This window comes from Mastigoproctus giganteus, chromosome 8, assembly GCF_048544385.1.
Source record: "Mastigoproctus giganteus isolate SK-2022 chromosome 8, ASM4854438v1, whole genome shotgun sequence".
NCBI classification, from domain to species: Eukaryota; Metazoa; Arthropoda; class Arachnida; order Uropygi; family Thelyphonidae; genus Mastigoproctus; species Mastigoproctus giganteus.
This window is the reverse complement of record NC_143582.1, coordinates 152,841,845-152,867,753: the sequence shown is the minus strand read 5'-3', so window position 1 is coordinate 152,867,753 and position 25,909 is coordinate 152,841,845. Positions and strand designations below refer to the sequence as shown.

The 25,909-nt window shown below is 38.7% G+C and overlaps 1 protein-coding gene across 4 annotated transcripts in view; it reads right to left on the bottom strand.

The window, feature by feature from the left end:
• The window catches only part of Tbp (TATA binding protein), a 131,755-nt gene that overhangs the window by 63,147 nt on the left and 42,699 nt on the right, over nucleotides 1-25,909 (bottom strand). Inside the window, exons 3-5 of one of the 4 annotated variants that reach the window (XM_090379831.1) lie at nucleotides 22,047-22,058; nucleotides 13,168-13,194; nucleotides 10,510-10,632 (exon numbers count right to left, since the gene is read on the bottom strand). In XM_090379831.1, coding sequence (XP_090235957.1) covers nucleotides 10,510-10,632; nucleotides 13,168-13,194; nucleotides 22,047-22,058 — 162 coding nt within the window. Of the gene's footprint in view, nucleotides 1-10,509; nucleotides 10,671-13,167; nucleotides 13,195-22,046; nucleotides 22,059-25,909 lie in introns of all 4 variants that reach the window. The other 3 variants (XM_090379830.1, XM_090379829.1, XM_090379828.1) reach the window with 3 other exon arrangements.

Genomic DNA, 25,909 nt, shown 5'->3' with positions numbered 1-25,909 from the left:
CTGAAGACTGAGAAAGATAATTTTAGCCACGCCCATGTTTTTTTATGGTGGAAAATGTTCACGGCGCCCCTGCTAGGCAGTGCGGCGTGCCCATGCCACACCAGAGGGAAGTTTGGATGGCAGGTGGGAGAGACGAAGAAAAAGTTACCTCAACTGCCAGGGATAGGGTATACAAGTAGAGTGGGGGAGAGGCTGAAGACTGGGGGTGAAAGACAGAAGTATGGGACAATACAGAAGGCAACTCGAGGTGGTCAGCGAGGCAGGCTCATGCCTCACCAGGCGAAGAGATGGGTCGGCAGGGAAGGGAGGAAACAAAGCATCTGTCTCCTCTCCCTCCTGTCGGAGATAGGGAATTAAAGATGAACAGAGTTAGGGTACCCCATTCAGATCACCATATAGCATTTGGCAGTGGAGCTACTGGTTCCTAGCCCGTTCCCAGCAGCGATCGGACCAGAGTGGGATTGTTCCCATCCGTTCTGCAGTCTTTACAGTCAATGTATACTTGTTGAGACAAAAGCAACATTGTTCTTAGTTGGAAATTTTTTTTTTTTTTCCCCCGCTGGCCTCCAAGTTTAGGCAGCCTTGGGGCAGGATTGTTGGCACCTACCAGTATAGCACTACTTCCGGTAGATGCGGGATTTGTGCATTACAGCACACTCCGAGAATGGTTGATCCAGGTGTTGGTTAATCCCTGGTGGCGAAATGGCCTGAAATAACACTCTTTTTTAGGCCTGTTTTGCAGACGTTCTGAGATTTTACAGGAGTAAAAGGTGGAGATGGGCTTATGTCTAGGAGCCACCCTTCTTATCAGGACACACACAATCAATCAAAATCAAAGTCTTTACAGTCAAAAGGCCCAGGTTTGCTTGTCGGCGTTTGTGGGGTCTTTCTTGCGTCATTTCCCATCCATGTGGTATTTGCATCACTGTTGTTTATAGAGTCATTTCTCATTGATTTGACCTTAGGTCCACTTCAGGGTTTTGTGCCTTGATCATCTTTTATTTTATTATTTTTTTTTTGTTAGTTGTTGGTGCATCGGCTTCTGTGGCCATAATACACTTCCCAAAGTTTTTGCATTTTACTCTGATCCAAGCCCGAGGCGGGATTCGAACCCACGACCTTTGGGTTGCTGAGCAGGCACTTTACCCACCTGTCTAGCCCTGTTGGCACCTTGATCATTGGAGGCCACTGGGTTCCAAGCATCTTCTGTGGAACGATTGCCTTCGATAGTTTGATATAGTTGCGTTCATAAAATCTTCATTACCAATGACAAAATTTCGCGCCTCTTTCTTTTTCACTCTGCCCAAATGCACTCACAGTCTACACAGTACTTTTTCCCACCAGTCATGAAACGTTGGCGCAACTGTACACATAAATCAGTCAAACTTGACTTAATTAAGATATTGCAAGTATTCGAACATTTTAACAAAAAATTTCTTCCCACATGCACGACCCTCAGTCTGCATGGGTAGCTTTTTTTGGTAGTTGTTGGCGCATCGGCTTCTGTGGCCATAATGCACCTCCCAAGGTTTTTGCAGTACTTTGATCCAAGCCCGAGACGGGATTCGAACCCACGACCTTTGGGTTGCCAGGCAGGCACTTTACCACCCGGCTAGCCCGGTCAGCCTGCACGGGTAGCACAATGGTATTGTCACCATTGTGATGACACGAGGAACTTAACAGCATTTTACACTCCGTGGCTGAGTTAGTCTGTCTCAGGAATAGATAGCAAGGTTTTTTCCTCAGAAACAGGTTTTTTTCATCCAGCAAAACAGGCAAATTAGCCAGAGAACACGCACACATTTATAGACACAACATTGACACATGAGTATATGTAATAACTTACTGGGTGATCCTAATGCAATACAATAGAACATCGATTATCCGAACTAGGAATCAAGGTTGTTTCGGTTAATCAAACTTACGTGAGAATCCCCAGTTTATACGAAACAAAGTGTAATTAGGCCTACAATTAAATTATTGTAAGCAAGATTATTACTACTGTATTTTGAAATATGAAGTATTATAAAAAATCATTGATGTAGGAAATGGTTTGTAAATAATAACCAAAATGTTTTGAAGAAACAATATATATTATATATTATATTTCTTTTTAACTTACCTAATTGTTTTACATGGTTTCAACTATAAATCACTTTTACATAAACAGAAATAAACAAACACAAGTAACTGCACACAAATAAGAGTATAATGAACCTTGGGAAGGTTTATAATATGTAATTTTGAATTTTTCTTTGAACCATGCGAGCCTGTCTATTTTTCGCAGTGAGGTCGCCCATCCTCTTTAATAGCAGTATCTCCGTAGAACTGCATTCAGACTGTTGCTCACACCATGCCATTGCAGTTTCTAGCCAATAAAGGCCTCCATGTGGGTGGGCCTGCTTCCTCTTCTTCATCATCAGAATCACCTTGGTTAAAATCAGCATGCTCTTCATTCTTTACTAATGCAACAATTTCTTCTACGGTTAAAGTATGATAACCAGGTCATCAGCATTGTTGTTTAACCATGCCTCTGCATCATCTTGCCCACACTCGGAAAACCCAGGAATTTCTTGAAATAAAGTTACAATCTCACATACGTTTTCATTGAAATCTTGCACATGTGTGACCATCTCTTTGGCAGCACCCCAATGCTTTTGCAATGCCCTTTTCAGATTTCTCTCCGACAACATGTTCCAGGCATCTACTAAAATGTAGCAACAATCCTTAATGTTGAACTTCTTTGAAAACTCAATCATGCTCTCCTCATCTCCCTCTGGTAGCAGCAAGCAATACAAGACTTGTTTTTTGTACATCTTTTTAAGCTTTTCTATAACACCTTAATCCACTGGCTGCAGCAGGGCTGTAACATTTGTTGATAAAAACAAATATACAAAAAAGTGCCTTTTTCGACCTACCTACCACTGCCTCGATAACATCAACAAAAATTCTTGCACCATTTCTATTTAAGCATATCCCATCCCTGTAGAAGCAGTCTCTCCTGTTAACAAGCACAGACCATGCTGAGAAAATTTCTACCTCATGAGCTTTGCACAATCACTCCAGGACCAATTTGATTGACAAGGCTCTCATCCTATACTCCCTCCTATTGTGTCTGAGCAGAACTGCAGATACTTTCAAATTTAACCCTAACTTGCAACTTTTTTCGATACTGCCTTGTACTTGTTAAGTAAGTCTTCAGATCTCCTACTCTTAGTACCAACATTAGTACTAACATGTACAACAGTATCACCTTTTGTGCCCTTAAAAGATGATATCTGCTGTACAATGTCATCAACTTTTGTCCCTAGCAGACATAACCTGGTCCTATTCCACCCATCCTTTCTGTAAAATTTATTTCCTCTTGACAACAAACTCACCAACAATAACTCTCATTGGAAGCATGTTCTGCTTTGGGGACTGCCAATGTCATGTCTTGCCTGATGCTAAAGTGTCAACTTTGGCATTAAGTTGGGGAGCTGAGAGATTGATGCCCCCCTTTTAATTCCTTCAAGAGCTTCTACCCTGCTCTTCAAGTTCTCATAAACACACATCAGAGCACTGAGTTGATACCTAATTTCTTCACCTTCTCTGCACCAAATACATGCGCAAAGACATCCCCCTTGGTTGTATCACGTCCTGTTCTAGAAAGTCTGTAAACATTGCATAAACAGCAACATTTCATCACACCATGATTTGTAGGAGAATTGTGCCCTTCCTTTCTCCCCCAAGCCACAGTATTCACACTACTTTGAGCTTGTTGCTTTGCTGCTCTAGTCTGGGTTGATTTCTGTTTAAATTCAATATAATTGAAAATACCCATATACCAATAAAAATGGTGATAAATAATTATAATACTTCTGCTTTGCATGCTTAAACTAATACAACTGTTTTAACTAGCCATACTGGCTTTCCCAGGCTTGAAACACTAAATTTAGGTCAAGTCAAGAGACTGAGTATATGAAATGATCAGACAAATCAATAAATGTGATAAAAACTCTTTAGTTGAAAATAAGTTTCAAAACATTAAATTTATTCTCTTTTTTTTTTTTTTTTTTTAACTCAGAATGAACGAGAAAATATACATGAGCAATAACTACCTTAAACTTATTGTCAATCGTGGTCATCAACTATAGCTGAACTTCACCTGACACTGTTGTAATATAACTGCAACAGAATACCGAACATTTCATTCATTTAATTTACTTTCAATTTCGATGAAATATATTTTTAAACTTGCTATCAGCAAGATATAGTAAGTTTTATTTACTGATGTAAGAATAGCATCAAACATTGATTGTCTTTCTACTATGTTTCCTTTAGGCCACCAATGATTCTTTTGTTTAAATAATGAGATTCAAAATGCAACCATGAGAAAACAGTTTCAAACCGAAAGCCTTACTTTATTCTTTTTAATTCACTTATGGGCTTATATAAAAAGACATCTTACTAACTTTCTTATCATTATTTTTTTAATTTGCTTTCAAATTGGCAAGTTCATAGATATACATAAAAGTTCCTGTGTTCCAGTCCATTAGCAGGACTCAAGCTTTTTTCATTAAGTTGACTTAAATAAGGAAAGCTAAAAAACAATAACAGCTTCATAAAAGTCAATTCTACATTTTTTTATCACTCAAGGTGATAAAACCTCAAGGAGTTGGTCCTTGAGGTTGTCACAGACATTCTCTCAGATATGCCAGACAAGCTGTGCTTGCTACCTGGGAGTCTAAAACACTGATGGAACTGATATTCGAGTGACACTCAAGTCAAGTGGACCCAATTTTGGCGAAGTACAGCAGAGGATTTTGGTCTGTGACAGCCAATCCTCTGCTTGCACCTTCACGATGGTGGAACTGTTAGTAATCCTGGGTATAAATTCCATGCATAAGTACATGGTGGGTGACCACCCAGGTGTGAACCAACGTAAGCAGGGGTCGAGGTGTGGCGCCCACACCACATGGCAGAACGCCGCCCCTCTATGTTACCAGGCAGTACTAGGTGGTAGATGACTCTCATCAACCGGTGAAATACCACCACTTTGCTTATTGGAGGCTTGAAGTGGCGGAACACATGTTTAGTCTCTAGAGCTAAGTTCCGGTCAACCCTTCCCTATCTCTTCCATCATGCAGTATGATTGATGACTTATGAGGTTATGACGAACGTCGTGGCGAGATCCAATATTCCTTACATTTCGAGGGTACAGCTCTAAAACGATGTTCGCAGGCCGGCCGCTAGTTAGTACACCGGACCGAACCTATTGGTAACTCTCTAGGAGGCTTCTGGATCAGCTAGAGTATAATCTTGCTACCTCTACTCTGCCAGATAGTGACTGGAGGGAGTCCGAGTAGTGTGTATGAGGGGAGCATTGTCGAGGCCATTATGTCAAGGATCTGGGTATATTCTTACCACGTGTATGCCATATCCAAAAATTTCATTACTTCATACAGCATGTCCCACCCACTTTTTCTTACTATTGAATACACCATGAATTGTCAAAATAATAGAGCAAGCTTATCTGCGAAAAGATCTAAACCTCCCAAGCACTTCCTAATTCATTTTACAAATATACATGGTCTCAATTCTAATCTGAACGATGTCCATTTCCACTTGCAGTCTGCCAAACCCCATGTACTTTTTCTGACAGAATCTCCGTTATCGGTTGATTCAACTACTGCTCATCTCAGATGCCCAAATTATTCGCTGTATGATTCCTTTCGCCTCAAAGGTGGTACTTGTGCATATGTCTGTTCTGATATTCCCTGTCAGAGACTTGGAAATTTGGAATCTCCTCTCTTTGATCTTCTCTGGCTTAAAATCTCTCTATCTCATTGTGTCAAATTCATCTGTTGTCTCTACCGTTCTCCCAACTCCACTAATCACTTGGAGCTCTTTGACTTCCTCTCTTTGCAACTTGACTTTCTCCAGTCCAACTTTCCTAACAGTGAGGTAATTTTCCTTGGTGATTTTAATATTCACAACTCCAGCTGGCTTCCGTTTTCTAGTCACACCGACCCAGCAGGTCTAGATGCTGAGGCTTTTGCAATTACTAATGACCTAGCACAGATTGTTCATTTACCTACAAGAATTCCGGACAATCCTAATCATACAGCCAATACGCTTGATCTTTTTCTCACAAACAGCCCTTCTAAGTACACAGTTGAAGTGAGAGGTCCTTTAGGCACTTCAGATCACAACTTGGTGATTGTCTCTTCTCCAATGGAACCTTTATCTCATGGCTATTCCCAACCTCGTGTTGTTTGGCATTACAAGAATGCAAAATGGGATGACCTGCGAGACTTCTTTTCTTCTTTTCCTTGGTCGGATTACTGTTTCAAAACTTCTGATGTCAATGTTTGTTCAGATCGTGTCAATGAAATTATTCTTGCAGGACTGGAATCCTTTATCCCACACTCCAATTTAAAATCTCGTCCTTTATCTAAACCTTGGTTTTCCAATAAATTGCTAAGGCTGTTCAAGAGAAGAATGTTGCATATCGTAATTGGCTTGTTTCTAATTCTTCAGTTTCATTTTCTGCCTACACCAAAAGCTTGCAACAATTGTAAAGCAGTTATTAATCAGTCCAAACTAGAGTTTGAACAGGCTAAGATTAGAAAACTTGCTTCTTGCCCTAATGGTAGCCGAGCATTCTGTCCTCTTGCCAAAGCTATTGGCCGCAACTTTTGCCCATCTCTGCTCCCATCTCTGTCCAAACCAGACGGTTCTGTTATCACTTTAGCCAAGGATAAAGCTGACCTGCTAGCATCCCATTTTTCTTCCAGCTCATGTATTAATGATCTTGGTAAAACACCTCCCACCATTCCCAACACACTCCATTCAATGCCTCCTGTGATCTTCCGTCAAAAGGATATCAGAAGGATTTTGATGAATCTTGATGCTAAGAAAGCTCCAGGTCCTGATGGTATTTCTCCACTTGTTCTCAAAACCTGTGCCCCTGAACTTACTCCTATTCTCTGCCGCCTTTTTTCACTTTCTTATTCCAAAGGTGTTTTTCCTTCTGCTTGGAAATTTCTCATATCCAGCCAGTTCCTAAAAAGGGTGACAAATCCCTCCCATTCAATTATCGTCCCATTGCAATTACTTCTACTCTTTTTAAAGTAATGGAGAAATCAATTAACCGCCAACTCTTAAACTACCTAGAAACCTTCCGTCTGATCAACGATCGCCAGTATGGATTCCGTCAGTGTCGATCCACTGGTGATATTCTGTCTTATGTTACCCATTTATGGACTAATTCAATGGAAAGGTTCGGTGAAACACAGGTAGTTGCTCTTGACATCTCAAAGGCTTTTGATCATGTTTTGCATAAAGGTCTATTAAACAAGCTTCCATCTTATGGTTTGCCAACTGTTTTTAGTAATTGGTTATCCAGTTTTCTCTCTGATCGCTCACTGAGGGTGATGGTAGATGGCTCTCTGTCTTCTAACTTCTCCACTAATGCCGATGTCCCCCAAGGTTCAGTTCTTTCCCCCACTCTTTTCCTCTTGTATATTAATGACCTTCTTCCATTAACTGGAAATCCAATCCTTAGTTTTGGCGATGACAGCACATTGCATTCCACTTTCCATTTTGAGAAACCTTGTCCTGCTCAATCAGCTTCAACTTCTTGAAAATCTACTACCAATTCCTTAAATGCCGATCTTCAGGTAATTCTCCAGTGGGGCAAAGACAACTTAGTTGATTTCAACCCTTTTAAAACTCAGTCTTGTCTTATATCTCGCAAAAAGGATTCTTCTGCTCCTATGCTTATCTTTAGTGACACTCCGATTTCTAGGCAAAATGATATATCTCTTTTGGGGATTACCCTGACTTCTAATCTCTCTTGGCACAAGCACATTACAAACATTGCTTCCTCTGCATCTAAAAAACTTGGTTTTCTCTTTCGCTCTCGGCGCTACTTTTCTTCCCAACAGCTGCTCACTCTGTATAAATCGCAAATCCGCCCTGCCATGGAATATTGTTCCCACATCTGGGGTAGTGCCCCCAAAACCTCTCTCAAGCTTCTTGATTCCATTCAGAAGAGGACAGTTAGGTTAATAAATGATACATCTCTAACAGAGTCTCTTCACTCGCTTTCTCATAGACGTACTGTTTCTGCTGCATGCCTCTTCTACAGATACTTCCATGGGCACTTCTTCTGAATTGGCTTCTATAATTCCTGCTCTCTCTTTCAAAACAGTCCGAACACGTGCCGCCACCAGCCAACATCCATTTACTGTCCAACTTCAAACCCATAGAACCAACTTTTCGTCTTCCTCATTTATTCATTCAACTGCCGTTTTCTGGAACAACCTTCCTTCATATGTATTTCCTGAAAATTATAATCTACAGAAGTTCAAGTCCAATGTCAACAAATATCTTCTTTCGTCTTCTCAACCTCCAACCCAAGCACGGTATCAAATACTATAGGTTCTAATACCTCTCGTGTTTGGGGTTCACATAAAAAAAAAAAAAAAAAAAACTAATTCAGAGGAATTCATTAAAGTGATTAAAGAGAAACACAGAACAAAAAAAAGAGAAAAAAACGGGGATATTCTCAATGTGAATAACATGTTTACTAACATTCTGGTAGAAGAAACTATTTTAGACCAAGTGATTAATATTATAGAATATTAATTTTAGACCAAGTGATTAATATTATAGAATATTAATGTTAGACCAGGTGATTAAATATTATAGAAAGAAATATCACAAGTTGAGAAGCAAGAGTGCAACAAACTAATAAGATATTGCCTAATACCCCTATAAGCATTAGAACTAGGTTACTTTTCAAGTCGGAAGATAAAATACTATGAAGAGCAGCAGGGGTGGATTTAAACATAAGCTAAACAAGTTACAGCTTAGGGCCTCATATTACAACAAGGGAGGCCTTGCTCCATCTTAAGAAATACTTTTTTTAATATTATCACAGGTAAGAGAGAAGGGCTTCATACACATTATAGCTTAGGGCCACAACAAGTTTAAATCCGGTTCTGAAGAGCAGCCATCTAGTGAGTCACTTTAAGGCTTTACCCTTAAAGTGACTTATGAACACATCATACATCGCATGGATGATGTGTTCATAATTTGGAAACAAGGAAGGAAGTACTTAAAAATTCAAAGATCTAAATGACTTCCACCAGACAATTATGTCCAAACTTGAGAATGAGAGCAATAACAGTGTCTTTCTTGGATGTCCCAGAAACTAAAGAGAAAGACGGGCTGTTTGCAAGTGTACCGGAAGCCAATATATAAACTAACTACCAGCAAAAAATTAAAACAGGTATTATCAATTAATTATTATTAATGAGATATCTGAAAATTTGTAGTAATGACAAAAACATTCTAGATAAAATCAGTACTATTAAAGAATTATCATTAAAAACCAGTGCCTAAGGCAATTAATCAACTAGACCATAGAAAATAATTCAACACAGAATATGGTTTGAAAAAAGAGCAGTAGTGATTCTGTACATAAAAGGCATTGGTGAAAAAACAAAAAGAATCTGTAAAAAGTATAGGTTTCAGGTGATCTTTAAGCCAATTAATAAGGCAGCAGTTTGTTCAAATGATTGACACAGATTATAATAATAGCTAAATGGAACTACAAACGAGAACTGTGGAATGGGTTTTCTAAGTAGGGATTAATGGAGTGTGGGATGGAATGGGATGCCATAGAACAATAGGCTGTGAGAATGCTAGACACTGCATTAGAGATACTGTAAGAGGTATCTCTAATCCAATATCGAGCATTCTAGACTTACATTTTCTCAAACTTTGGCATGATGTCAGCAGTATGAAAAAAAACTTTAATGAGTTAGGAAATTTGTAATCCTTGTTCTTACACATCGTGCATATGAACAAGAATTTGATAAAGGCTTTGTAACATTTATTAAAATTATTTACTGTGGTGTATGAAGTGTTAGAATAGTTTATTTCTTATGGTTATCACCCACAAAAAAAAAAAAAAATCTTCTTCAAAGACAAGATTAAAATCGTTAATTGCATTTAATGAACACTAAATACAGCTGAAATTCAGGCTCAAACTGCAGTCAGATGTGTTAACCACTCAGCTACATCAGGCTTTAAATATTCTGTTTATACTCTGGTATAAACAGAGAATTTCATGACATTGTAACAAGATTTACAACAATTTGAGAATATTTCATTCTCAAATACAGTATTATATTTTAGCAGTCATGCATGCCTGAACCAAGAACAACTCAAACATTTTACTACTACACTCATGCATGTGAACAGACAGACAGAAACACACAAGCTTGTATTTATTGGTTTTTTTTTTTTTTTTTTTTTTTTTTTTTTTTAGGAGCATTAGCAACTAAGGCCATATTGCTCCGGGATATGCGGGGGTCATTCCCAGACCTTTTCCGCATCCTCCGTATTTGGTGGTGACGGGTTCGAACCCCGGTTTAATCAAGAAGCGTGTGCTACGCACTGCTGCTCCTTCCCACCTGGCTACGGAGGCGCCTCTTGTATTTATTACATACTTACTGTAATTGAGGAACTATACCAGGATCTGCAGATGATGGTGTGATTGGGGTCATTGGAGTCATTGGAGCACTTGGAGTTGCTGGAAAAAGGCCGCCTGCCCCTGAACCACCAGGTGTGAGAGACCTTGCATTTCCACCTGAAACACCTGTTGATGGACCTTGCTGAAATTTACATAACATGTGAATGCACTACCATAATAAAAATTGAATAATAAAATTATATTGCAAAATAAAAGAACAAATGCTCATCAAACTGAGGAAAATCTGATTTCTACTTCACCAATAAAACAATTTATTTACAAATAACAAATAAACAGCATTATCTTACAAAAAAATCAGGTGAATAATTTATTATTTCTGACAAAAAAAATATTAAAATGAATACAGTTTAAGTTATGCACATGTATTTGCAGGGAACAATAAATAAATATTCTAAATCAAAGAAACACTGGAAGAAAATATTCAAAGATATCAAAGAAAACACTGGCATCATGCTGAAGTATTCAACCAAGAGATTAAATTACACTGTTTTATATTAGTAAAATGAAATGCACAAATTCACATCATAGAAAGATTCGGCAAACTTTGTCAGTTGCTGCCTGTTGGTACAGTGGAGTTTTCATGATTGGATGGTAACTACACTGCAAACAGGAACTTGCTTCTGATTTATCTCTCTAAAAGATCATTTTTATTATGGAGCATTACCCTTTCATCGTTATCATATGTACCGCTATAGAGAGGGAGCTCAGAGAGTGGATCACACATACTATGATTTTGTTAAAATAGCAAAAAATTTTTGTTAAACATTTACTCAAGTTCAAGGCAGTAACGATAACAGAGGAATTACACAGAATTAACTTAACAGCATAGTCCAGGAAGCACTACACTAAAGAGTATATGATAAATGAACTTCACTATAAAGATAAATATGGTTATGTTTCCAAGACAAAGTAGAAAAAGGATCACAAAAAATTTTCAATGTTTTAAGTGTTACTGTTGCACAACAGTGAGAGGTAGTGCTCTGAAACTTGGTATACTTAGTTAACTTTTGGCAGAGAATGCAAAACCTTTGGTGTTTAGGCTCAAAAAACCTTCACATTTTTTTACAATGCGGTCTAAAACTGGCACCAAAAATTTGTCGCGACAAATTTAAGCAAGACTTTTGAAAGTCATAACTTTGAAATAAAAACCTTTGGTACCTTCTTTGGACATTCCTCTTACCAACTGCACGAATTCAGCCTCACTAAATATCAGCTCTTATACTTGTTTTCTGGTTGAGATATTTTCCCTCAAAGATTGACTCAAAATTTGAAAGTCAAATTTGACCTATCTTAAAGGGCAAATATCTTAATGTGGAACACATTCAATTCTCTCATTTTTGCCACCACTGGAAAGAGCAAAGTTTCAGCTACAAGGATCATGATTTATCTGTTTTGTGACTTTGCACTTAAGGCCTTAAAATTAAGTCTAAACATCCAGTAGTTTTATGTGCCATGTTGTTATTTTGCGAGATCCTTTTTGTTGCAGAACACTTCCTTAATCCTGCCTAATGTTTAGAATAAGCTAGAAACAGAGTATATTCTAGAAGAATACCCAAGAATTATAGAATATTCTTGAATTCCAAAAAACTGATGAACATTCTAGAACTCAGGAATATTCTAGAATGATATTGATGATGGTATATCAAGCTTAATGTCCAAGTTTGCAGACGATACAAAGGTTGGCAGGGTTATCAAGGACACTACTGACACTATGCTGCTGCAACAGGATCTGGAAAGGTTGAGCAGATGGGCTGAGAGGTGGCAAATGAAGTTTAACATTGACAAATGTAAAGTACTACACATGGGAAACAGTAACCCCAGAGCAACGTATCAACTCTGTGGTACTACACTGACAGTGGTAGAGAATGAAAGGGACTTGGGGGTGGTTGTGCAGGCAGATATGAAGTTCTCTGAGCAGTGCAGACGGGCTGCAAGAGTAGCTCATGGAGTATTGTCAATGATATACAGTAATACCCCGACTTACGCGAACTCGGAGTTACGCGGTTCTTGATTTTTTTCGTTTGGCAACGCTGCCGCCCACTATCTTCAAGGTCGTTTTTCATATGTTATCGATATACGGTGCGATGGCGGAGAATGAGAGCGAAAGATGAACAAAATTCAACTTTGCTGCTTTTATGTTTTTTATATCAGTGAAGGGGAAACACATTTCACCATAATAACATAAAAACCAACACAATTCCAGCTATCGGTATAATCGCAAATGCAATTAGATCGAGTTTACTACCAGTTTATAACAGATTTCACTAGCAGAAACGCAACTGGATTTTTAATGTTTTATGGTAGTAACCCCTAGAAATGTGAGGTGTTAATAGTGTATCTCTGCCTTTATGGTGTTGTTTATTCAGTTGCTACATGCTCGCAGCTTTGTTTATGCGTATCAAGCGTGCCTCCTCGTTCTGTAATTGTGCTTTATTCCCTAAAAATGAGTAAAATACTTAATTAAAAGGTGTGAAAAGGAAGCGTCCTGGTTTAGACACTGCAGATTCAGAGAGAAAAAGAAAAGCAATTATCGATAAACAGAGGCGGACTGGGTCAAAAATTCTTACCCGGGAAAATTTATAGTGGCGTCATACTATGGTTTATGGCCAAAATCACACTGGCCCACCGGGGTTTCCCCGGTAAGGCTTATGGCCAGTCCACTTCTGTCGATAGAGAAAAAATATGAAATTGTGAAACGCTTTGAGCGAAATGAAAGACCATGTGATATTGCACGTGCTACAGGCCTAAATGAAGCAACGGCGAAAAGCACATGACAATTGCAAACTTGACAGGTTGAAAATTGAAAAGGGCTCAATTGTAAAGGGCTTAAAAATTTTAGAAAACAGACTCCAACGAAGGACGCGTTATAGCTACAAAGCAAGGAATAAAAAAATTATTAGCTTGCTACGAAGAAATTCTGCGTGAAAAAAAGAACGCGCTGTGTCGTCAGACGAATTTGTTAGATTTTATGAAGCCATCGACATCGAAATAACTTTTTTACGTAAGTCATTTGTTTTTTTTAATACATATTTTGTATTAATATGTATAAAGAACTGCAATTTTATTAATATTTTTCTTCTAAACTAGTGTTTTTGTTAGTCCTTGGTCCCAATTAAGCAAAATTTATAAGTATTTATATGCAAAGTTGTACCCCGACTTACGCGAATTCGACTTACGCGATTTTCGTCGGACCCACCTATCGCGTAACTTCGGGGTATTACTGTACAGGAATTTTTCCAGCAGGGATAAGGAGGTGATTATTCCCTTGTATAAGGCAATGGTCAGGCCACACCCAGAGTACTGTATACAGGTCTGGAGGCCTCATTTCAAGAAGGATGTAGAGCTGCTGGAACGAGTACAGAGAGAAGGGCAACAAGATTAGTGAATGGAACAAATGGGTGTTCTTACGAAGAAAGGCTTAAGTTTTGCAAATTACAGTGTCTGGAGACTAGGCACCAGCGAGGTGATCTGACAGAGGTGTATAAAGCCTTGAATGGTTTGAGCATGCTCAATGCTGATGGGATTCTTCCTCTAGCTCAGAATAATCACCTGAGAGGGCATAGATTCAAATTGAGGAAAGACAGATGTAGGATAGACGTGCGGAAATTTGCCTTTAGCCAGCGGGTGGTTGGTTGGTGGAACAGACTTCCATCTGTCATGGAGGTTGATAGCCTAAATAAGTTTAAGGCTCAGCTGGACAGGTATTTTGAACGAACAGAGGGGTGAAGTGGAAGTGGGTTTTTTTTTTTTTTTTTTTTTTGGCTGATGCTGCATAAGCTTGCTTTCTTGCATCAAATGCCTCTACTAATGCTAATTATACAAAAAAAAGTATAAATAGCTGATATTTGAACCATGCTGTTATTAATGTTTTATCTTCATGATGAACAGTTTGTTTATTTTGTTCCTCTATTTTTTATTGTTTGACTGTAATAAAATTAATTAAGTTTTCATTGCTTGCAGAAACATCCACTGATTAGTCAGCATCAAAGCCATGGAATCAGAAGATTTTGCTGGAGATAAGCTGGACTCATGCACCACCAGTCATATGGATAATTCTAAATGTCATGTGCTATCCTATACATGCAAAACTGGGTTAAAATTATTTAAAGAATTTGAATAACAACAGCTGATAGGTCGATGTTGTAGATTAAAACTGGGTGAAGAAGACAATTTGTCTACATCATGAAGCTTTGCTTTTGACAAAATTTGAATTTTTTCAGCTGCAATCCTTTCCAAAACAAAAATAATATGGTGAAAAAAAGTTTACAACCAATTGATTTGTCAATGGCAGACTACCTGAAAGACCTAACAAAGGTAGACAAAACCAGGCCAGAAGTTGTGCCCATCATGCCAAAAAGAGTTTAACAGCCGAAAAGCAGCAACAGGAACATCAACTTAGATCAGACCATGATGACAAAATGCATGTGACTGAAATCTTGAACACAAGTTTGATGGCTATTAGTATTTCTCCCCTGAAATTTCAGTGAATGGCTAAGAGAGACTCACAACACTTTGTCAAAAGGAAGGCAAGTGAAGTACAAGGTGTAATTGCCAGTAAAATTGCACCTATTGGTGGCTTGGATCCGAATGACATCATGGAGCCAAGTGCAAGTCATCAGTGTGGAAACTGCTTAGATTACAATGAGCTGCTGAAAGAATTGAAAGAAAAGTTGATGGTATCAAATCTTTCAGAAATACTTCAAATATTAACACTAGCTCCAGTTAGTTGGTCCTTAAAGAAAACAATGAAAGGGTTTAGTGTCTCAGAAAGAATGGTCAAGAAAGCTAGAAAACTTAAAGCAGAAGAAGGAATCATGGCCATACATGGAAAAAAAGAAAGAAAAACAGCTTTCTGATCAAGTAAAGCAAAAGGTGATGGAATTTTTCGAAGATGATGAATTTAGTCAGATATACCCTGGAAAGAAAGATTACATTTCCATTACAAATGCAGGTGGAATAAAAATGCAAACGCAAAAGCGACTACTACTCAGCAACTTGAAGGAAATGTTTATAACTTATCGAGATAGAAATGGATCTGACATTGGATTTTCTAAATTTTGTGAACTTCGACCCAAGTGGTGTCTCACAGTTGGTGCACCAGGAACACATTCCGTACGTGTATGCACAATCCATCAAAATGTCAACTAATGCTAGCAGCAAGTTCTGTGGAATGTGATTACAAGGTTCTCATTGATAAAACAGTCTGTGATTTGGAGTCAAAAGTTTGTATGCTTCATTGGTGTGAAAAATGTCCAGGAATAGATGAATTAAAAAAAGTTTCTAGAGGATATTTTTGAAAACAATGAACCAGAAGATATTATTGAATTCAAGCAATGGATACACACTGACAGAGGTACACTGGACACAAAGCAATTAACAACAGAAGATTTTATTGAAAAATTGAGTACAAAGATATTTAACCTTTCCTGTCATCACTACATTGCTAAACATCAATTTGAAGTCAACAAAGGAAAGCCTAATGACAGGAGAATTGGTCATCTTGATGGATTTTGCAGAAAATTATTCATTTGTTGCACAAGATGCTGTTCAAGGGTTCCACTGGGAGAATAGTCAGCATTGCATCCATTTGTCATTTATTACAAGGATGTTGAACTTCAGAATAGTTTCTGCATAATTAGTGACTGCCTTTGACATTACACAATTGCAGTGCATGCTTTTCTAACCAACTTAATTGAATATTTGAAGAGTTTCATGACAGAAATCAAGCACATTTACTACTTCAGTGATGGTTCTGCAGCTCAATACAAGAATTTCAAGAATTTTATTAACTTGTGCCATCATCAGAAGGATTTTGATATCAGTGCTGAATGGAATTTCTTTGGCATTAGTCATGGCAAGTCACCATGTGATGGAATTAGTGGAACAATAAAACAATTGGCAGCACGTGCAAGTCTCCAATGCCCAATTGAAAACCAAATCCTGACACCAAGAAAGATGTTTGAATTTTGTGAAAAGCATGTGACTGGAATAAAATTCTGTTTTGTTTCTAAAGAGGAAATTTAGCAAGTTGTTGTTTTGGTTTTTAGGAACATTAGCAACTAAAGCCATATTGCTCCGGGAATATGCGGTGGTCATTCCATAACCTTTCCGCATCCTCTGTATTTTGTGGTGACAGGCTTGAATCCCGGTCTAATCAAGAAACACTACGCACTGCTGCTCCTTCCCACCTGGCTATGGAGGCGCCTAATTTAGCAAGTAAGGCCATTTCAAGAGAAAAGATTCATAGACGGTCATACTATTGCTGGAACAAGAGAAAATCATCACTTCATTCCTACTACTGATTCAAGACAGATTCGTGTTTACAGAGTATCAAATGACACACAATCATCATTTGTAGCTCATGTAGATCAGACCAGTGAAACCAATATTCAATATGTGCCTGTATTGCCTGTATTTATGACAATAATTGGTGGATTGGAAATATTTATGAAATTTCATTTGAAGAACATGGTGTATTGGTAAATTTTGTGCATCTTCATGGAGCAGCTCACTCATTTCACTGGCCTGCTATGTTGTTGTTGTATTTGGTTTTTAGGAGCATTAGCAACTAAGGCCATATTGCTCTGGGGATATGCAGTGGTCATTCCCTGACCTTTCCGCATCCTCCGTATTGGGTGGTCACGGGCTGGAACCCCGGTCTAATCAAGAAACGTGTGCTACGCACTGCTGCTCCTGCCCACCTGGCTACGGAGGCGCCACTGGCCTGCTAGACAAGATGCCTGCTGGATTCCTGAACAACAAATTATTGCCAATCTTCCAGCTCCAAAAACAACAACAATGGGATGACAATATAGCTTGCCTGAAGTAGTAATATCAATCATCAATAAAAAATTCCAGTCCATTATGAAGCAGTGATTCAATATCTTCATGCTCACTTGCTTATTTCAAATTTTATTGTGTTTTAAATAAATTGTATTGCAGTTAAAACTTATTTCAAGCTTAGAAATCAATAGAACATTGTCTTTATGCTTGGAATCCTGAATAAAGACCACATTTCAGGCTTGGGAACTTGCACTAAAGAAACTCATGCAATTTCTTTTCATGCATTTGCACCCCATTGTAAAAAATACAGATCTTTTTGTGCATTGGCAATATATCCTTTCTCCTTAAACCAAAGGGCAGAGTAATTGCAGAAAACTTCACTCTTGTAATTGCAATAGTTTTGTCCTTATTGAGATGTGAAACTTCACCATCAAATAAGTATGCAAATATTATGTGGAAAATATAAAATGTTTAAAGCCATTTTAGGCCTTAAGTAACAAAATTGAAAAACCATGATTCTTGTTGCTTAAAACCTGCTCTTTCCAATGGTGGCAAAAACGAGAGAACTGAAGGTGTCCCACATTAAGATATACCCCTAAAAATAGGTCAAATTTTGAGTCTATCTTTGAAGGGAAATATCTCAGCCAGCAAACAAATATAAGAGCTCACATTTAGTTAGGCTAAATTCTTGCAGAAGTTAAATGGAATGCCCAAAGAAGAAAGTACCAAAGGTTTTTATTTCAAAGTTATGACTTTCAAAAGTTTTGCTTAAATTTGTTGCAACAAATTTTTGGTGCCAGTTTTAGACTGAATTGTAAAAAATGTGAAGATTTTTGAGCCTGGCCACCAAAAGTTTTGCATTCTCTGCCAAAAGTTAACTAGGTATACCAAATTTCAGAGCACTACCTCTCAATGTTGTGCAACAGCAACACTTAAAACTTTGAAAAACCATGATTTGTGATTTGCTCTGCATAACACAAGTGACCTCCACAAAAAAGGTGCTGGTGCCTCAAGCATACTATATTTTGAACTGAATTTTACCTCAGCTTCTCTTGAAACCTGTTTAAACATCTACACCAGTGGTGCCCAACCTTTTTTTTTACTCACGAACCCCTTTTAACATAATATTTTTAATGAGAAACACTAAGCCTATATTCTCTGAAATCATATAATTTTTCTGATTTTGATTATAAAATATTTCCAGTACTACTTTTTTAAAAGCAACATTGTGTAATAATAAAAATTATTGTTAAGTATTATTTATACTTTGTAAAGCAGTGATTATTCAGTCCAAACTAGATTTCAAACAAGCTAAGAGTAGAAAACTTGCTTCTTGTCCAAATGGTAGCCGAGCATTCTGGTCTCTTGCCAAAGCTTTGGATGCAATTTTTGCCCATCTCTGTCAAAACCAGATGGTTCCATTGCCACATCAGCCAGAGATAAAGCTGACCTGCTAGCATCCTATTTTTCTTCCAACTCATATATTGATGATCTTGGTAAATCACCTGAAACCATTCCCAGTACACTCCATTCAATGCCTCCTGTGGTCTTCTGTCAAAAGGATATCAGAACGATTTTGGATGAATCTGATGATAACAAAGCTCCAGGTCCTGATGGTATTTCTCCACTTATTCTCAAAACCTGTACCCCTGAACCTACTCGTGTTTTGTGTCGTCTTTTTTTCACTTTCTTATTCCAAAGGTGTTTTTCCTTCTTGGAAATTTGCTCATATCCAGCCAGTTCCTAAAAAGGGTGACAAATCCCTTCCATCCAATTATCGTTCCATTGCAATTACTTCTACTCTTTCTAAAGTAATGGAGAAATCAATTAACCACCAACTCTTAAACTATCTGGAAATCTTTCATCATCAACGATCGCCATTATAGATTCCGTCAGTGTCATTCCACTGGTGATATTTTGGCTTACACTGCCCTACCATTAATATCCAGACAACCCTCCATGGATGGGGAAACAGGTCTCATGCATGCAAAATGTCACTGAACCTGCTATAAATATGCACACTGAGCTTCGAACAGACAATTGCAAAAGTGGGCATGCAAGATGACACGTTCAACAGAATTACCCCACCAGTTCAACAGAACTGATCACCTCATCAAATGCTAGATGCCAATTAACACGGTGTAAGGGGTGCAAATCCTGGACTGTAGAACAGTGGAAAACAGTCCTATAGACAGACGGGTCAAAGTTTGCACGCTACCAGTCTGATAGCCATTCTGGGTGTGGTGAACGCCAAACAAACAGTTTCTTTCTGATTGAATCCTCTCTACAATGAAGTTTGGTGGAGGCAGTGTCATGGTATGGGACTCCTTTCATGGTTTGGCTTGGGTCCATTAGTCATTATCGACAAAACCATGAATGCTGTGAAGAATTATGCACTTCCAACATTATGGCAATACTTCGGGGAAGGCCCATACCTGTATCAACAAGACAACACGCCATGCCATACTGCTCGGGTCGTAACAGAGTGGTTTGAGGAATGGGTGTGGAAAAGTTGGATTGCCAGCCCAGAGTCTTGATCTGAACCCTATCGAGCATCTTTAGAATGTATCGGATCATCGGGTACATGCACGTCAGGATCGCCCAAAGAACAGGACCATACTGGTGGCTGCGTTAAAGGCTGAGTGGAGGAACATATCACCTGACATTTATAAAAAGCTGGTTGAGAGTATGCCGCAAAGATTGAAGGCCGTCATAAAAGCAAAAGGTTTCAGCACAAAATGTTAAATGTTGGTATTATGCAGCATGTGTGTATTTTTTTTTTTTTTTTTCTGGTAGTTGTTGGCGCATCGGCTTCTGTGGCCATAATGCACCTCTAAAGGTTTTTCAGTACTTTGATCCAAGCCCGAGGCGGGATTCGAACCCGCGACCTTTGGGTTGCCAGGCAGGCACTTTACCCACCTGGCTAGCCCGGTCGGTGCAGCATCTGTGTACACATGCAATTCTTGATACACATTTGTTCAGTGAGCTCTTAGTTTGGAAGGTATATAAGACTCTAAGAGTCTCTTTTCACATATATGTCTGATTTTCTGGAAGATTACCATGAGGGACTTTTCAGTAATTTGAACATGGCAATCTCATGATATGAACTTAAGTAAACTAAAGTTCGAATTCCTTGGATTGCTGTTTTATTATGATATGGCTGGTCCCACGCAATCTTCCCCACTGACCAACAAGGAGAACCAAGAATCCTTCTTGTGTATCTTAATATGAATACTAAAGAATATTGAATAACATGAAGGAAAAATTAAACCGTAACTAAATCTGCATTTGGGACAGTTTAGGAGTATAATGGCTGAGCCTGTGTCTACTTTGCCATTGCAAATTTCATAGTATCTCACAGCTTATTTTTGGATTTGGCTAAATACTTAAAAAGTTACAGGTTAATATTCATAAAAATTTTGTTATCGGGATATATACAATAAGAATTCTCTTGTAGAATTAGAATTCTTACTTAGGACATTTGCATTTTATTAACTTTTTACTTATTGTACTAAATAGTATAATATTCATACATATACAAAGGGTACTAGGAAAGTTTTGCAATACAGCTTTGTTTATTTAATTTTTTCAAAGTAATTTCCTCTACATTCAATACACCTCTCCATCCTCCGAAACCAATCTTTAAACAAGTTCTGCCAAGTTTCACTAGGGAGTAAAGCACACTCGTTGTCCCAAGCCCGTAGAAGGTCCTCATCACTGGAAAACCGCCTTCCTTTTAGCTTCATTTTCACATGCGAGAACAGTGCAAAGTCGCAGGGAGCAAGGTCTGGACTGTAGGGAGGGTGCTCGAGAAGTTTCAGTCCTGTCGTGGTCAAATATTCGGTGCAGGCTTTGGCGCAGTGAGCTGGAGCATTTTCGTGATGGAAGTACCAGGTGTCCATTCTTGACTTGGCCGCAGGTTCTTCATAGATCCAATGACTTTAGGCAGGCATTGTTCAGTATACCACTTAGTTATGACTGTCTTCTGCGTGTCCAAAACGACACGTTCCACAATTCCACTCGATTTGAAAAATACAGCTATCATTTTCTTCTTTACAGATCGGGATTTTCTGACAATTACGGGTGTGTCGTCATCATCAAAGACCCAAACTTTGTTTTGAGCCTTGGTCGGCAGATCGTAATAGTACAGCCAAGTCTCGTCACCTGTCACGATGTTGTTCACAAACCGAGATTGTCCCTTATCAAACTTTTTTAACATCTCCCGGCACCAAGTCACACGTCGTGTCATCTGCTCTTCAGTCAGTTGATGCGGCACCCAGAGAGAACAGAGTTTCTTCACGTGCAAATGATCTTGCAGAATCGAACGAATTGCTGGTGCATTTAGGCCCAAAGTATCCTCTATCTGTTGGTAGGTCACTCGCCTGTTTTCGTCAAACATTTTCCTCACAGTGGTAACGTTTTCCTCCGTAACTGACGTTCGTGGCCTTCCCGGCCTCTCAGAATCCTCCAGAGTGAAATTTCCCCTTTGGAATTCTCTATACCACCTGAATATCGTTGTACGATGTGGACAATCATCATCTAGTGCAAGAGTCATTTCTTCTAAGCACTGGTCTATGGTTAAACCACGCACGAAATTATACCGCAAAACTGTCCTTATCTCATTTCGTGACCACGATGCCATCGCAAGCACTTTACACTCTCACTACTAATGAATAACTGAGTCCATCGACTTGGCGCGGCGGCTACTATGCACGTATGAACATGTCTCAACATGCAGCAACAAGCAGCTTCCTGTGATTCATTGTTGCGTCATATTGCAAAACTTTCCTAGTACCCTTTGTATAATATATATACAAGGTGCTACCCAAAAGTTCCCAAAATGTATTTATAAAATAAATTAGACTCACCCTGGGTCTTATTTGCCACCATCACCTTCGAAGTAGTCCCCTTGAGAGCATAAACACTGATCCCAACACTTCTCCCACGATTTCAATGCATCCTGAAAGTCGTTCATCATAGTGTTCAGTACCACTGCCTGCGATTCGGTTTGGATATCCTCTATGCTGTCAAACCTTCAGCTTGATTTTCATTCTTGGGAAGAGGAAGAAGTTGCAGGGGGACTAATTTTGGTGAATAAGGGGGGGGGACAATTGTCATGTTTTTGGATGCTAAAAACTGTGCCACAATGAGAAATGTGTGGGCTGGCATGTTGTCATGAGGAAGGATCCAGTTCTTTGTGCGCCACTTCTCTAGACATCTCCTCCAAACAGCTTCCCTTAACCGCCTCAGGACGTCGCAGAACTTTGCATTGTGGTCTGGCTAGGAGAGATAAATCCCTTATGGATAATCCCATCAATGTCGAAAAAAAACAGATCAGCATGGACTTCGAATTGCTCCTCACTTGTCAGGCCTTCTTCGGTCGTGGCGAATGTGGGCTCTTCCACTGGGATGGTTGTTGCTTGGTTTTTGAGTCATACCCGTATACCCAACTCTCGTCACCAGTGATGACCATAAAAAGGAAGTTTTGATCACTCCCGGCCCGTTCTTGAAGATATCTGCTAACTTTCATGCGATGCTGCTTTTGGTCTTCACTCAGTAACCATGGCACAAACTTGGCCGCAATCATTCTCATGTTCAACTCATCTGATAAAATCTGCTGACACGTGCCGTACGATAGTCTTACAATTTCACAAATGTCATGGATGCTCCACCTGCGGTCTTCATGGATCGCCACCCGAACTTTTGCAACATCATTGAGCACCGGGCTGGTGCTCAATGGTGGATGCCCAGAGCGATCGTCATCATCAACCGACATTCAACCATTTATTTTTGCGACATTTTCCAGGGTGGTGCTCAATGATGGATACACAGAGCAATCATTATCATCAACTGATATTCAACCGTTTTTAAAATGGTTAAATATCAGAGAGACAGAGAGAGAGGGAGACAAGGAGAGACACACAGAAGAAGACAAAGAGGGTCTTGTCTTGTGCGAGGGACTTCTCTTTTCTTCAGGCTATCTTGTCAGAAAAAGTCTTGAGAATCTTTTGCTGCTGACTCCTGTTCCCAAATAAAGCAAAGATTATTCTGGTAAGTCTCACCCTAACTTTACGACACAATAGCTTAAACATGAATGAAAGTGTCAGATGTTCATACCTGATTGTTTATTTGATAGAGTCTAATGAGAAACATCCCTCCTCGTAGGACCATTCACTAAGGTAGCATCAATCTCACAACACCTTAGAAATTAGAGTATAAGACTCGGGAAGATCCATTTGCATTAATGTAATACCGTAAGTTATGACTGTTACATACTAAGTCCATGCAGTACACCTATATATACATCCAGATATTCAAACTGAAGGATGAGTGTTGGCTCCGAGAGTATGGGCAATGCCAACTGAAGACCATATGAAGAACACTAACATGTTTGTACACATGTGCCCTTAGCCTAACATATTTATTTCTTCAATTTATTCCTTTTGATAAGAGATGGAAGCTTAGTATAATTATTAATTTACACGAGTTTTATATGTACACATGTTAGAAATAAACTATGTTTTGTTTAATCATCCTTGCCTCTTAGCTATTCTTTTGCTACATGTTATCCATAGCACAAGTTTTATAGTGAAAGAACCATAGTTTTGCAGCATTCTGAGGTCTAACTTACAGGAGGATTTCGGAATGAATAACACAACTGCGAATTTGATGCTGCAAGTCTATTCTCCATGTTGCAGAATAGGTCTTGAGGGCACGAGATTGTTGTCCTAGTATATAAACCACTACTCAATCATATAAGTCATAGGCGTTTTCGGAACATCAATATTAACGATTAAACTTGCCCGGAAATCTTGTTATACACATTCCATCTTGAGTAATAATAAGAGTTGGACGTCCTAATCTCCATTTGAAGAATGATGGGCAGAAAAACCTCAGTGGAACAGTTCTGTCGCACCGCAAAATGACAAATTTTGTTTCATTATTTACATCAGGGATGTTGGATTTTTTTTTTTTTTTTTTTTGTTTAGAAATCGCGAAAATGATGGGCAAACGCAAGAGTTGTGCTTTCAAATTAAACAAAAACTTGAAATTATTCAAAAGTTTGAAAACGGTGCATCCGTTAAATCTCTAAAGAACCATAATAATGTTGGTGACCAAACCATATGCGACATTGTAAAAAATAAAGGGGAGCATTGTATTGCACACGAGAGTAGTAAGTGTTAAGTTTTTTTTCCTCGTGGTTAACTGCAGGTAAACTGAATCAGGGGATACGGGGGCACAACTGTATAAAAAAAAAAGTAAAAACAGTATATGCATATTTTAAAAATATATATACATGTATTAGACACTATTCCATTTTCAAATTTATATCAAATTTGGCATGCTGTAAAACACAGAATTTGAATATTGTTAAGTATCCGAAGCGAATATCACCTGTCGTAGTGCATGAAAAAAATATTGCATATATTGGATGCTGAAAAGTATATTACTTGTCACAGTTCATACATATACATGTGTGTATATGTATGAACTACTGTGTGTACACACAGTAGTTCTTTGCATTAGCAACATCCACTTGTGTAGAAATGGACTAGTCTGTAATGCTGGTGAAAGCTCAAAATCAGATGGCAATGGCTGATATAAGCTAATAGCTAAAACATGTGGCAATCAGTTTTTGAGTGTCTGCGAGAAAGAATGGGCTGCTATCAAGATCTTCCCAACTTTGATTGGCGAATGATTGTAAGAGCAAGATGTGCAGATGCAACTATCTTGACAACATCAAACACGGTTAAGTACTCCTTTTCAGTAGAGTCAAGTCTATTCTGACTGGCTCAACTGCGGTCAAACAAGCAGCCAAAGGTTATGCATAAGACAGCCATTTATGGCAGACACTGGTGGTGAGTGTCATATAGTGCAAGGAAGTAACAGTCTTTTGTTGTATTGGCAAAAAAAAAAAGTAGATAAAAAAATAAAAATTATGTGCTTCCCTCCTCATAGGTAACTATCTAGTTGATCTCTAAATTTATTCAAACAGTCAGCCTCAACTACCTGCAAAGGCAACTTGTTCCGGCAATCAATAAGTCGTTTCATCAAAGAAAACTTCCTACAATCAAGTCTAAACCTCTTCCACTGTAATTTGAATTTAAATTAAATTTTCTGTTTATACTCCGGCACGACAACCAAGTCAGTAGAGTTTACAATAAATTGTCAATACAAATATTTATCATATTTAGTAGTCACGGGCTTGAACCCCAGTCCACTCAAGGAACGCGTGCTATGCACTCTCGCTCCTGACCTGCTACATCAGGCCTAAATTATGGGCCCTAGTTCTGGAATTCTTAATAACAGTGAAAGTTTTGCCTTCGTTTATTTTACTAACCCGCTGTAATAGTTTTAAAATCTTCAATCAGATCACCTCTGAGGTGCCTGATGGCCAAGTTCTGCACGGCCCACATAATCAGAGTAATTTCTCATACAGTTGAGCTTTTGCCAATTTTATCATGCGATCTGCCCATCTTTAGACCTTTCAAGAAGCTCAATGTCTTTTTTCAGATGAGGCCTCCATAATTGAACACAATATTCCAAATGTGGTCTTACAATTGTCTTACACAGTGG